Below are 13,798 nucleotides of genomic sequence, written 5' to 3'. Positions count from 1 at the left end.
TCAACACCCTTCTATGACACTGCGTTTAAAAGCCGTGATGGCCACGAACCCGTCAGAACTCCGCTGTTAAGTGTGCTTATGCGGGAGTACCAGGAAGGGTGACCTCCTGGAAAGTCTGGTCCGGGGGAGCCAAAAGCAGACAATATTGTGTCGGGTAGGGTTAGGACTATTACAAGTAATGTGTAGGTAATTCTTAGAAGAAGTGCGTAGTTGCTTTTTTATATATATATTTTTTGGTGGATTTTTTTTTGAGAAAATGAAAAAGAAGTTACCATAAGGTTATAATGTGAAGAGTCTTATTCTCCCCCTTTGGGTCTATTTGCACATGTGAATCAATATAATGCATCAAAGAAGTTTTGAGGATCGCTTAGACATGAAAATATCTCCAAAATATACTGGAATAAACAACAAAACCCTATCCAAGCTCAAACAAAAATTCATGTTCTTTTGGTGTTTCGGTCCATGTTCTTTTGTTTGTCCAACTTCGTTGGTCTTGATTTCCCATGGAAGACTATATGGCGCTCTAAGGCTCCCCACTTAGAGTAGCATTCTTTGTTTGGACTGCCGTCTGGGGCAAGATTTTGACGTTGGACAACTTGAGATAAAGAGGCAACACTATCGTTAATTGGTGTTGTCTATTTAAAACAGACGATGAGTCAGTGGATCACATTCTTATGCACTATCCTTTGGCGTATGATCGTTGGAACCTTATCTTCAGCATTTTTGGCGTACATTGGTAATGCCTTAGTCCTCTATAGAACTGATTAACGCGTGGAGAAGATGCCCAGTGAAAAGTCACGCTCGTGATTATTGGAGGATAGTTCCACACTGTGTTTGGTGGTGCATATGGAGAGAGAGGAATAACAGAAATTTCGAAGGAAAGGAATAGTTTTTGGTGACCTTGAAAATTCATATTCTTCGTTCTATTTTCTGTTATGTGAAAAGAAGTGCTTGCTCCTTGACTGATGACTTAGTTGATCTTTTGGACCCTATTGGTCCTTAGGTTCAACTTTCGTTTTTTGTATTAGGGACGCGTTCCCCTTTTGAACGCTTTTCTAATAAATTTTTACTTATTAAAAAAAAAAAAAAAAATTGTGGAGGCATAAATGTCAGGACCCACCTCACACTTTGCAGATATTGTCCGCTTTGCATGCTCTTGGCGCTTACAATTTTAAAATGCGCCTACATAGGTAAGAGACATTCCCCTTATAAGTGCTAGTAACTTCTTTCCCCATGTAATGTTGGACATCACAATCACCCCCTCGAGGGACCTAACTTCTTTCCTAACATGACTCTCGTGGGCATATGCACCGTCCCTCATATTCCATTTGAGAATTGGCTCTGATACCATCTTTAATAACTCACACTATGTAGTATGTTTGATTTGCACCTTCTTGGTGCTCATGGTTTTAAAATGCGTCTGCAGGTAACATGATTTGAACATGACACAAGATACGTGAGTTTGGAATTGGCTTCATTGTGTTTGGGTCATAATTGTGTCGACGTGAATTGACACGCTAATTAAAGGTGTCGTGTTCCTATTTGACCTGTCAATTTGTTTATAATCCAGTTAGACCTGTGTAACTAAACGTGTCATGTTCATGTTAGAATTTCGAAATGACCCGTTTAACTAAACTTGTTAGATAAACGTGTTGTCTTAGAAATGACCCTAAGGGTATGAAATTTTGATTAACGCGTCTTCGTGTGTCGTGGCAGGTGTTGACCTCTTTGTTAAACAAATTATAGGGGTTGTGTCATGTTACCTATTTAATAATTATGTCATGTTTGTGTCAAGTTCGTTGACACTAGTAACAATCGTGTCGTATTCATGTCGAACCATATAACAAGAACTCATGTCATGAACGTGGCACAAATACGACACGGAAACACAAATTGCCTACCTTATACACTAAGGTAGGAGAAATCCTTCCTTTTTAGTGCTAGCAATTTCTCCCCCAGGTGATATGGGACGTCATAATGATGAGAGCGGCCTTGGTGCATAGGTTGCTCCATTGTGATAATTGGGATGAGGATGAAGCCAGGAATTTGTTTCTGTGGGGGTGGGGGGCATATTAACATATCATAAAATAAATTTTTTTTTGATAAGTAATAATAAATTAAAAAGGGCGTTCAAAAGGGGAATGCGTCCCTTAAACATTAGAGGAACCGGGGTCTAAGGCCCAAAAGAATCCAAAAAAGTAATTAAATCATCAGAAGAGGAGCAAGAACTCCTCTTCACATAACATAAAATAAATTTTATAATTCAAGAAACAAAAAAATTTAATTTTTCGTATAGGGAATTTAAAAAAATGAAGAAGGAGAATAAGGAAGGAAAAGAGTAAGATTTTTTGAAAATTATTTTAGGTGGGGAATTTAATAAATTATATACATTAAAAATAAAAAAATTTAATGGGGCCAACATGGGCCTGGGGGGACCATGCCGGCTTCGTCCATGGTGATATGGAGGTCATGGGTTCAAAACGGTAAATTTTCATATCTGAATGTAAGGTTGTGTACATCTTACCCTATCCAGACTCCACAATGGTGGAACACTCGCCCACTAGACTAGTCCTCATTGCTACCCTTGTGGGCTTCTTCACGCTCTTTTGAAATTCCAGTTGGGGATTGACTGACTGTCAAAATGCGCCTCACACTGTGCATATCTTGTTCGCTTTGCTTCCTCCTAACACTAATGGTTTTTAAAATGTGTTTAAATAGGTAGGAGGTATTACCCCTTATAAGTGCTAGTATTGTCTCCTCCCTAGTTAATGTGGGATGTCACAATAAGAATGGTGAATAAGCAACTTGTTTGATTACTTTTATGTGTAATTTTGTGAAATTTACAAAATGTCCCTGCTAAAATTCTCTCTTTCTGAAAATATCTCGAATTCTTCATTTCTTTTCTTTTTTTAGTCTTGTTCTTATTTTATTTATGCATGTTGGATAAAAATTATTTTTTCTGTCATGTTCAATGTGCCTTCCCTGAAATAAATTCCTGTCTCTGTTACTGATACCTAGAAGACTTTACAAGTTAGTGTAGCTGGCACTTTCTATTTTCTTAGTTATTCTTTTCTAATGCGTGAAGCACGTGATAAGCTTTGCGAGATCAATTTGCTTAATGATTTATTTTTCCAGGATAAACCACCAGCTCTTCAGGCCATCTTATCTGGGGAGATTACCGTTTCTTCATCAAAAGAGTCTCACCGGCAGGGACACAGGGAACGTGCCCTTGCTCTGTTGCATCAAATGATTGAAGATGCTCACAGGGGGAAGCGGCAGTTTCTAAGTGGTACGTTCTTCTTTTCTTCTTCTTGAGTTATGGAGCAGTTAATTATTGGTTTTTTTTAATGATAATAATGTTAAATATTTGAAAAAAATTACAATATTGACTATCGTTTTATTGTTTTTATACTGGAAGTGTTATGATTCCGAGGCTTTTAATGTTTCTTTTGAAATTTCAGGTAAGCTTCACAACCTTGCAAGGGCTGTTGCTGATGAAGAAACAGAAAGAGATTATATGAAAGGGGATGGCTCATATCCTGATAGGAAAGTTCTTCTAGACTATGACAAGGATAGAGTTTTAGGGCTTGGGTTAAGAGCTATCAAACAGGCATCAATCAATTCATCAGCTGGTGAAAATAATGTGCAGCCTTCCGGTTATGATGTCAAAGATGCTGGAAAGAGATTATTTGGCCCTTTGAGTACCAAGCCTACCACTTATCTATCACAATTTATACTCCATATTGCTGCAATAGGAGACATAGTTGATGGGACTGATACAACTCATGATTTTAACTATTTCTCACTCGTTTATGAGTTGCCTAAAGATGTAAGATTTTTAATTTTGTGGCTAAATATTATTATATCGGCATTTGAATATTATCGCCAAGATCTGTTATTGTCTTGGTTGTTTGACAATGTCCATTATTTGTTTTTGGTGTGATTTTGGATGACTAAGATCTGAAAAACATTTTGGGAGAATATGATTTTACCTCGTAAAGAAAGTAAAATATTTTAGAAGTTTGGAAGTGCGTGGAATGACTCTTAAACATAGCATAGAAACTTATTTAGATAGAAGATGAGTTCCAAAATTGCGATTTGCCTAGTGGGTCAAAATTATTGGAAATGCTTGAGATACATGTGGGAAACTAATCAGAAATGCCCTCTCCCATAGAGTAGAGGAGGGTGGAGCTCTCTTGAGGTGCGTGGTCCTAGGGGTGTTGGGGTTTGGAAGTTTATTCGAAAGGGCTGGGCTGATTTCTCCAATCATGTTCTGTTTCGTCTTAGGGATGGCAGGATGATTAGTTTTTGGGAGGATGTCTGGTGTGGGGACCTTCCTCTTGCTCTCGCTTTCCCTCGGTTGTTCAGGATTGCTACGGATAGGCAGGCCAGGGTGGTCAACTGTTATCATCTTGATAGCGGGAGATTGGTTTGGGATGTTCGATTCAGGCGTCTTTTTCAGGATTGGGAAGTTGAGGATGCCATTTGTCTTCTGGAGGTGTTGTATCGTCAGGGTGTTATGGTTGGAGATTTTTATGTTTGGATTTGGGCTCCCAATGCTCAGTGTCGCTTTGATGTTCGGTCCTTCTTTAGGAGTCTCACAAAAGAGCCTGAAGGTCCTTTTCCGTGGAAGGCCGTTTGGCGTTCTAAGGCTCCCCTTAAGGTGGCCTTCTTTGCTTGGACCTCTGTTTTTGGAAAGATTTTGACTCAGGATAATTTGAGGAGGAATCAGGTGGTGGTCAATCGGTGTTACATGTGTCTTCGGGATGAAGAGACAGTGGATCATCTTCTTTTACATTGTTCTTTGGCTAAGGAATGTTGGGATTTAATGCTTGGTCTGTTTGGTTTTCTTTGGGTCATTCCTGGATCTTTTAGAGGTTTTATTGAGGCTTGGAAATATTGTCCTGTGGGGGCCACGCCTCTTTGTATTTGGTGGTGCATTTGGCTCGAGAGAAATATGATATATTTTGATGGAAAGGAGTTGCCTATTTCTTTTCTCAAGTTCTTCATTGTTTCCACTATTTTTTGTTGGGTTTCGGGAAGAGATTATAGATTCATTGAGGACATTGTTGTTTTCTTGGCCTCTTTGAAGGCTTAGAGGTTTTTTTGCCTTTTGTTGTTCCTTTGGGATGCGCTCCCCTTTTGAGCGCTTTTTATTCGATTCTTACTTACCGGGAAAAAAAAAAAAAAAAGGTCCTCTCCCATGAATCTTTCTAAAAACTGAATTGCTAACCCTTTTCAGTGATCTATAAAGATTTCACACTAGCGAGAAATAGTTAAAATTTTGTCCAATTTTTTTGTTAAATATCTTTCCCTAATCTGTTCCATTTCAGTTCCGTTCTTCACATTTGTCATCTCTGTTTAAACTTGGTTCACACATCTTCTTTTATCTTCGGCCTCTCATTTGGGTAGTTATGTCGATGAGTTTAAAAAAAAATTGTTCTGTTTGAAATCCCATGCCTTGAAGTAATTTTTATTTGTTGAATTTAAGGGGTCTAATGCTGCTTAAATTTTATCTGGCCATATAAATTTTGTTGGTAAAGATCCTTTAATTTCTGGGCAAGAGAATTTAAAAGCATTGCCTGAACAATACTTAAATTTATTGTGACCTTTTCTTTCTAGAAGATCTAGTTCTTTTGCTTTGTTTTAAGGTTTAGAACTTGCAGTATGCTATTTAGGTTTCTGTCCTAATTCATCATAATGTCATAGGTTGTGTCCTGAAATTTTTTTTTTTTTGATAAGTAAGACAACTGTATAGAAGTGCTCAAAAGGGGAGCGAAGCCCAAGAGAACTACACAAGGCCACTAAACTTTCAAAGAGTCCAAAAAATTAACAATCTCCTCTAAAGATGTATAATTTCTCTCTACAACCCAACAAAAGAGTGGAATTCTCCTTTCCTTCGAAAGATCTCCTATTCCTCTCGAGCCAAATACACCACCAGACACACAAAGGCGTAACCCTCCAAGCATCCTGGACTTGGACCCCCATTGTACAACCTCTCCAAGCCTCAATAAACCTTCTGGAGGATCTGGGCATGATTCTGTTTGGATTTATTAATGTCACTTTTTTGTTGTGATTCAAGATAGCATAGGGAATTCGTTTTTTTCAGATATTGTGTTCTCATTTCTTATTAGAGAGATAAAAGTTATTGTACAGAAAAAGATCTTTGTTTTCTCCTATAGTAAGTGAATGTGGCAAAGAGTCGGGATGTAGCTAGTATGTTGTATTCTTGTTTCTACATAGCCGGAACAATGCTCATTGTTTCTTTTTTTTTTTTTTTTTTTTCCTTCTCTCTCTGTTCTTTTTTCTTTTTCCCTTTGAAGTAAAAGAGAACAATGCTCATGTTTTTATCATTTTACCTACAGCTTTTAACCCGTCTAGTTTTTGATCGAGGCAGCACTGATGCAGCTGAAAAGGTAGCAGAAATTATGTATGCTGATTTTGTCCACGAAGTAATTTCAGCATGTGTACCTCCTGTCTATCCTCCGCGGTCTGGTCATGGTTGGGCATGCATTCCTGTGATTCCCAGTTGTTCTAAGAGTTGCCCGGAAAGGAAGTTTGTTTCCCTCTCTTCTAGAGAAGCTAAGCCGAATTCTTATGGCCGTTCCTCAGCCACACCTGGTATCCCTCTTCACCCTCTTCAGCTGGACATAGTGAAGCATCTTGTTAAACTATCTCCAGTAAGGGCTGTGTTGGCATGTGTGTTTGGGAGTAGTATACTGAACCACGGTAGTGATTCGACCATATGTGGTTCCTTAAATGATGAATTGCTGCAGACACCTGATTCTGACAGGTTGTTCTATGAGTTTGCTCTTGATCAATCTGAAAGGTAATCTTTCATTAGAATATGTATTAGAGAACTAAACCATTGCTTTATAGGTTTAAAAATGATCGTTCAATGTTACTTTCCATTTTGAAAACAGGTTCCCAACTTTGAATCGTTGGATACAAATGCAAACTAACCTTCACCGAGTTTCCGAGTTTGCTGTAACATCTGAACGTACAACAGAGGATGGTGTTGTTAAACCCGAAGTAAAAACTGCAATCAAGCGATTCCGTGAACATGACAGCGATACCGAGTCAGAAGTTGATGAAATCGCTGTTAGCTCTAACATATCAACTGCTTTGCCCGACCTCAACAATCAGGGCAATGCAGCTCCTGATCCTTGGCTTGATTCTCCAAAATCTGAAGTTGCTGAAATTGATAAGACGGTTTTCCTTTCTTTTGATTGGGAAAATGAAGGGCCCTATGAAGCAGCAGTGGAGCGGTATGATGGTTTTCTCGTTTCTTCAAAATCTTGTTCTAATGAATGATTTTCTTACATTTTCTTCAATGAGTTTTGGTGTTTGTTCATATGGATTGTGTTTTTTTTTGTTATACTCATTTTCAAAATGTTCCCTACATTCTTGCTCAACACCATTTGCTTATTATTTTGTTCCATATCCGAAAGTGAAGACCGTACTCTTGGAACTGTGAATGTAATTGGTAATCAAGCAGTCATGGTTATATGTGCTTCTTGTAATTTGATTGAGAACTTAATTGTTCGTTAGAGCGCATAGTATATTTCATTGCTCTAAAAATACTAGATCGTACGTAGACGTAAGTGTTCTTTTTCATAATGCGTCACAAGCAATTCCAGGATCAGTTTAACGTTCCCTTTGTGAATATCTAGTTGTTGACCCTCAAGGAATTTAATTGGTTCTCATGGAGCTTTTTTCATTTGATGGACCTGAATGATAGAAAATCCCTGAATAGGGTTCAGAAGAGTTTTTTTTTTTTTTTTTTTTTTTGATAAGTAAAAAATTTTATGAAAAAAAACGCTCAGAAGGGGAGCGGAACCCAAGCAAATACAAAAGATCACAAGGGCCTCAAGCCTTCAAAGAGGCTAAGAAATCAACTACTTCCTCCAAAGAACTATGATCTTTTCCTGAAACCCAACAAAAAAGAGTAGAAATAATCGAGAATTTAAGCACCGAAATCGACAAAGCCTTTCCTTCAAAGAATCTCCTATTCCTTTCAAGCCATAAACACCACCACACACAAAGCGGCGTAGCCCTCCACGCATCCTGACTGAGAGCCCCCACAGGGCAACCTCTCCACGCCTCAATCAACCCTCTAGCAGATCCAGGCATAACTCAAGAAACACCAAATAAGCCAAGCATCAAAACCCAACACTCTCTAGCCAAAGGGCAATGAATAAGAAGGTGATTCACAGACTCCTCATCACTAAGACACATAGAGCAACGGTTGACCACCACCTGGCTTCTCCTTCTCAGATTATCCTGGGTTAAAATCCTACCCAGGACCGAAGTCCACACAAAGAAAGCCACCTTAAGAGGAGCCTTGGATCGCCAAACAGACTTCCAAGGGAAACGAACTCCAGGAACAAATGAGAGGCACTTGAAGAAAGACCTCACCTCAAAGCGCCCCTGAGAGTTTGCAATCCAAGACCAATAGTCCGAATCCTCCTCCACAATCCTCTGGCGATATAACAACTCTAAGAAACGAATGACTTTTTCGATCTCCCAATCCTGAAAGGAACGCCTGAATCGAACATCCCAAACCAGTCTTCCATTATCAAGATGATAACAATTAACCACCATGGCTTGTTTATCCGTAACAATCCTGTAAAGCTGAGGAAAGGCGAGGGCAAGAGGCACATCTCCACACCACACATCCTCCCAGAAGCGAATCCTCCTCCCATCTCTGAGACGAAACCGAATGTGCTTGGAAAAATCATCCCAACCCTTCCGAATAAATTTCCAAACCCCCACCCCTCGAGGATCTCTAACTTCCAAAGAACTCCACCACCCTCTCATTTCCCCAAAACGACATGCCACAACCCTCCTCCAAAGCTGATGTCTCTCCACCCCAAACCTCCACAACCATTTCCCAAGGAGGGTCTTATTAAAGGGCACCAATTTACGGAGACCTAACCCACCATTGCGAATTGGCCTGCAAACTTGGTCCCATCTCACCAAATGAAACTTAAACTCTCCACCTCTACCCCCCACAGAAAATTACGCTGCAACCTCTCAATCCTTTCCGCAACTGAAGAGGGAATCTGGAAAAGAGAGATAAAATACGTGGGATGACAAAAGAGGGTGCTCTTAATCAGCGTGACCCTACCGCCCTTGGAGAGATACTGCTTCTTCCAACCCGCCAACCTTCTCTCAAATCTGTCCACCACTGGATCCCAAATCCCCACACACCTCGAGGGAGCTCCCAGAGGCAATCCTAAGTAAGAAATGGGAAATGAACCAGTATGACAGCCAAGAATATCAGCAAAAGTCTCAATCTCAGGGACCTCCCCAACCGGCACCAAAACACTTTTTCCCACATTCACTTTAAGGCCGGAAACAACTTGGAACCAAATCAAAACACATCTCAAATATCTAATCTGAGAAACGTTCGCATCACAAAGAACTAAAGTGCCATCAGCAAACATCAAATGAGAGATTTCCAACTGAGAATCTACCTCCCTGCCCACCCGGAAGCCTCTCAAAAGACCCAACTCGGTAGCCTTTCTCATCAATCTATTATCTATTTTCATGGACATGAGTATTATTAGTGACCGTTAGAAGGTGCAGCCTTCTTTGATGTTTGATCTTGTTAACTCTCATCTTGAATGGTTAGAATGGAAGAAGAAAATCATGAAGTATAGGAGAAGAAGAGGGAAAAGGAGAGATGAAGTTGTATATGAGTGAGATAAGCAATGGTTGGTTTCCCTTTCTGCCATGATCGAACAACTTGTATAATTCACCTGCACCAAGAAAAAAAGAAGTTCAGACGCCGATGTTCTCTCTTAAAAAAGTAATATTAAATAAATAACCATGATATTGCATTAAATTGTTTTTGTTTTAGATGTAATTTGATAAAAAGGTGAAAAGGCCTAAAGTTCTCGTATTTTTAAACACCTAGCAAGGGGTTAATATGTCCAGCTAGTACAATAAATTTAATTGGGCATTTCAGATACTTGTGATTTTCTAAATAACACCACTAAGTGTCTTACGATTCTAAAGATCCTGTGGCACCTATGGGTGAAACCCCCGGCCCTTCTCCTCTTCCTTCCACACCTGATCAAAGCAAAATTGCTTCTTAAAATAGGCCAATGGTATAATGCCTCTGTACTAGAACCAGTTATGTTCTTTTTACTTGTATACTTTGGCGAGGGGGGGCAAGTCCATCCTTGATACGGCAAAATTGCCTCGCCTCACAACAAACGGTGAGATTGATTCCTTTCGAATCAAAGAGGGGCAAGTTTTTAGGGTTGATGCTCATAGTACGGTGGCTCGTGAAGACATGCTCAAAAATGTGTTTGGTTGGACGATTCAACAAGGACATAGGTTGTCTTGGGAGGATTGAGGAGTGGGGATAAAAAACTTGGAGGGTTTCTTGTGGGGTGAGGGTGTCATCTCTGCCGGATGGTCTGTTCCTGTTTAGGTTTCTATCGGAATCCGAGGCACGACGGGCTCTAGTATATGGAAAGAAGACGCGGGTTGATGCTTGTTTGTCAATGGATGTGTGGTATTTCGCAGTTGGTTGTTCGGCGGTGAGGTTGAGGAACAAGAAAAGAAGAGTGGTGTTGTACGGGCTTTCCTTACATCTATGGTGTCACAAGCTTTTCGAAGCCATAGGGTGGATTTAGTGAAGTGGAGCCATATATTTCGGTTGCCGGAAATAGAGTTGTCCTTCTCGTCTCCGACGGTGATGTGATTCCAGAGGTGGTGTTCGTCGAGGATCAATGGGTGGCCTTTAAGGTGGTACTGACAAAAGAAGCAACACCATGTATCTTCCCAAAGTCATCATTCGGATTAACTGGTACAGATATATGTCGGGATGAGGAAAGGAGGGGAGGAAAGCACCGTCTTGCCATGGACAGAATGAAGCTCCAAATTCAGGTCTCAGGTCAAGGATAGAGACGCATCAGATTCACGACATGGAGTGCGACTGGGGAAGAGAGTGATGGTACGCGTGCAAGGCCGCATGGGTGTATTAGAGGAGATATGATTCAGCAAAATATGATTGTTGATGATGGGCCGGTGTATGGGCTTGGCCCATCTAATTCTGTTGGTAGGGGGGGGGCCTTTCCACAAGAAGTTTCTGGGTTTGGGGTAGCCCACAGGGGCAGCTCCTTCAGCGACTGATGCTGGTGGTGGGCCTAATACGCCCAAGGTTAATGGACGGTTGGGCTAGACTGGATTTGATGATTTTCAAGGTAGAAAGAGGGTGGTCCAGTGGGGATCCAATAATATGGGGCTATCCATTTGATTAAAAGGCCGACACACCTCCTACGCTGATACGAAGGATAGAGAAATGAAAGGTATGAAGGATAAAGTGTTTTCATCGTCACAGAGAGACATGTGGACATCGGCACCTCTGCTGCAACATGGATCTAAGGGTAGACAATGGTCGGCAGAATAGAAGAGCAATTGGGTGAAGGTTAGCACAATACTGGGTTGGCCGCAAGAGGGAAGAATTTTGGCATGATAAGTGTTGTCAGAGTGCTTCAGAGAACAGGTTCGGGTCTCTCTCTTCAGTGGCTGAGCTTTCTGAGGGTAACGGTCAATCTGATGCTTCACAATGGAGTCATGATAAAAATGGGCTACTCGCAATCATACGGAATGTGGACCTGGTATGTCTCTATCTCTGCAATCTCAAAACATTCTTTCTACCCCTTCTTCCTCTTCTTCTACTCCTTCTTGTTGGGTGTTGAGGGGGGCGGTGGGGGAGAAAAATCGGAGACTTTCGCCTATGATGGAAGGGATGGCTGATGAGGAGGAGAAGGATGGGAGGATGAATGGAGGTGGGTGCCTTGGGTTGTCAGAAAGGGATGCGATGCTCGGGGAGGATGAGTTTAGAGGTCTGACTGTGGAAGATGTTGATGGGGTGACGGTTTGTGTGGGAAGAAATGTGAGGTTCAAACTTGTTCATGAAGTTGCTTCGGTTCTAGTAAAGGAGCTACATGCATATTAAGGTGCTGAATGGACTGAACCGAATTTTGGATTTTGGTTTAGATGCAATTGGGGTGGTTTTGGATGATCATTTAGGCACTCTTACTTGTACTGGAGTGGGGAGCACTGTTGATGATGACAGAGGTAGGGAAACAGAGGACAATGCGCTCTTTAACAGGGAGTTGGTTTCATGGGAGGAGGTTGAGGTTTTGGAGTGTATTCAACCACTGTCTGAGATTCGACCAGAGGGGAGTTAGGGGGGTTTTCCTGTTGTAGCTCATGAGGATAGTGGGGTGGATTGGGTAAAGGAGAATATTGATAGTGTGAGTAGTTTGTTGGGGATTTCCTTTGAGCCAAAGGAGAAGGAGGCTCGTATGGTTTTGCATTCAATTGTTGAGGGTAAGACTGGGGAGGAGAGGGGTAGCAGGAAACAGACAGGGAGTAGGGAAAAGCGGTTGACTCCGTGGAGAGGGGGAAAGGAGGTTCGCAGTTTGTTTTTTGGTGTGAATTATGAGGGAAGCAATGGGGCTGGGAGGGAGAGGAGCCATGAAAGGGGTAGAGGGAGAAGGAAAGGTGAAGGATTATCTATTTGTTCTTGATGAAGTGCCGAATTATTTCTTGGAATGTCCGAGGACTCAATAACACGGACAAAAGAAAAGTTTTTCGGAGATGGGTTTCGAAAACGGAGGTGCGGAGAGGGAGGTTTTCTGTTTCGTGTGCTTTTTCCGTGGAGGAGGATGGGTTCTGCTGGAGGGAGCTAAGTTTTTTGTGTTGGGGGGACTTCAATGTTGTCAGATCCCTGATGGAGAGATCAACAGGAGGAAGATGGACACCGGCTATGGAGCAATTATTTGAGTTCATTAATTGTCACCACCTGCATGATTTACCGTTGGAGGGAGCTAAGTTTGTCCTGATTGGATCGTTTTCTGCTTTCGGGAGACTGGGAAGAGAAGTTTCCGGACGTGGTACAGGTAGCTTTGGCTAGATCGACTTCTGATCATATTCTTGTGGTTTTAGATTGTGGTGGATCGAGGACGAGGCGTACTCCTTTTCGTTTTGAAAATATGTGGTTACGGGCTAAGGATCTCCAGTGATTTGTGAGGACTTGGTGGGAGGGGATTAGGGTGGATGGTAATCCGAGTTTTATTCTTGCAAAAAAGTTTAAGGGATTGAAACATGAGATTAAAAGGTGGAATAATGAGGTGTTTGGGAATCTGGAGTTGAGGAAGAATAGGGCTTTTGCGGAAATTGCTGAGATTGATAGGCGGGAAGGTGTGGGTGGTATTGATGAGGGTCAGAAAAGTAGGAGGGATGCGTGCCAGAAGGAAATTGTTGAGATTGCAGTGGCGGAAGAAATCTCTTGGAGGCAGAAATCTAGAGCCATATGGCTTAAAGAAGGTGATAAGAATACTAAGTTTTTTCATCGGCTTGCAAATGCTCATAGGAAAGGCAATCACATTGGGAGTATTACTATTGATGGGGAGGTTTTGGTTAGGGAGGAGGATGTATGTAGGGGGATTGTCTCTTTTTATTAGGATTTGTTTACGGAGCCTTATTATTTATGGAGACCCAGGCTTGATGGTCTGCATTTTGACGCTATTTTTGAAATTAATATAGATGGTTTGGAGATTCCGTTTTCTGAAGAGGAACTGCTGAAGGTGCTAAGGAGTTGTAACGGGGACAAAGCTCTGGGGCCAGATGGTTTTACTATGAGATTTCTATTGGAGAGTTGGGAGATGGTTAGGGGAAAGGTGATGGTTACTTTTCATGCCTTCCATATTCAGGGGAGGTTTGAGAGTTCTTTGAATGCATCGTTCATTGCACTTATTCCAAAGAAGGGGGG

At 41.3% G+C, this 13,798-nt stretch overlaps 1 protein-coding gene across 4 annotated transcripts in view; it reads left to right on the top strand.

Moving 5' to 3' along the window:
- The window catches only part of LOC132286709 (uncharacterized), a 93,630-nt gene that overhangs the window by 51,050 nt on the left and 28,782 nt on the right, over positions 1-13,798 (top strand). For all 4 annotated transcript variants that reach the window (XR_009472844.1, XM_059789074.1, XM_059789073.1 and 1 more), the window contains 4 exons: positions 3,136-3,289; positions 3,462-3,829; positions 6,366-6,829; positions 6,924-7,268. Coding sequence is in view for 3 of the 4 variants with exons in the window: in XM_059789074.1 (XP_059645057.1) it covers positions 3,136-3,289; positions 3,462-3,829; positions 6,366-6,829; positions 6,924-7,268 (1,331 nt within the window). In the remaining variant the exon portion in view is untranslated. The remainder of the gene's footprint in view (positions 1-3,135; positions 3,290-3,461; positions 3,830-6,365; positions 6,830-6,923; positions 7,269-13,798) is intronic.

Source organism: Cornus florida, unplaced genomic scaffold, assembly GCF_030987335.1.
Source record: "Cornus florida cultivar Cherokee Brave unplaced genomic scaffold, ASM3098733v1 CherokeeBrave_3.0.0_Hap2_Chr11, whole genome shotgun sequence".
Lineage (NCBI taxonomy): Eukaryota > Viridiplantae > Streptophyta > Magnoliopsida > Cornales > Cornaceae > Cornus > Cornus florida.
This window is presented reverse-complemented; position numbering and strand designations above follow the sequence as displayed.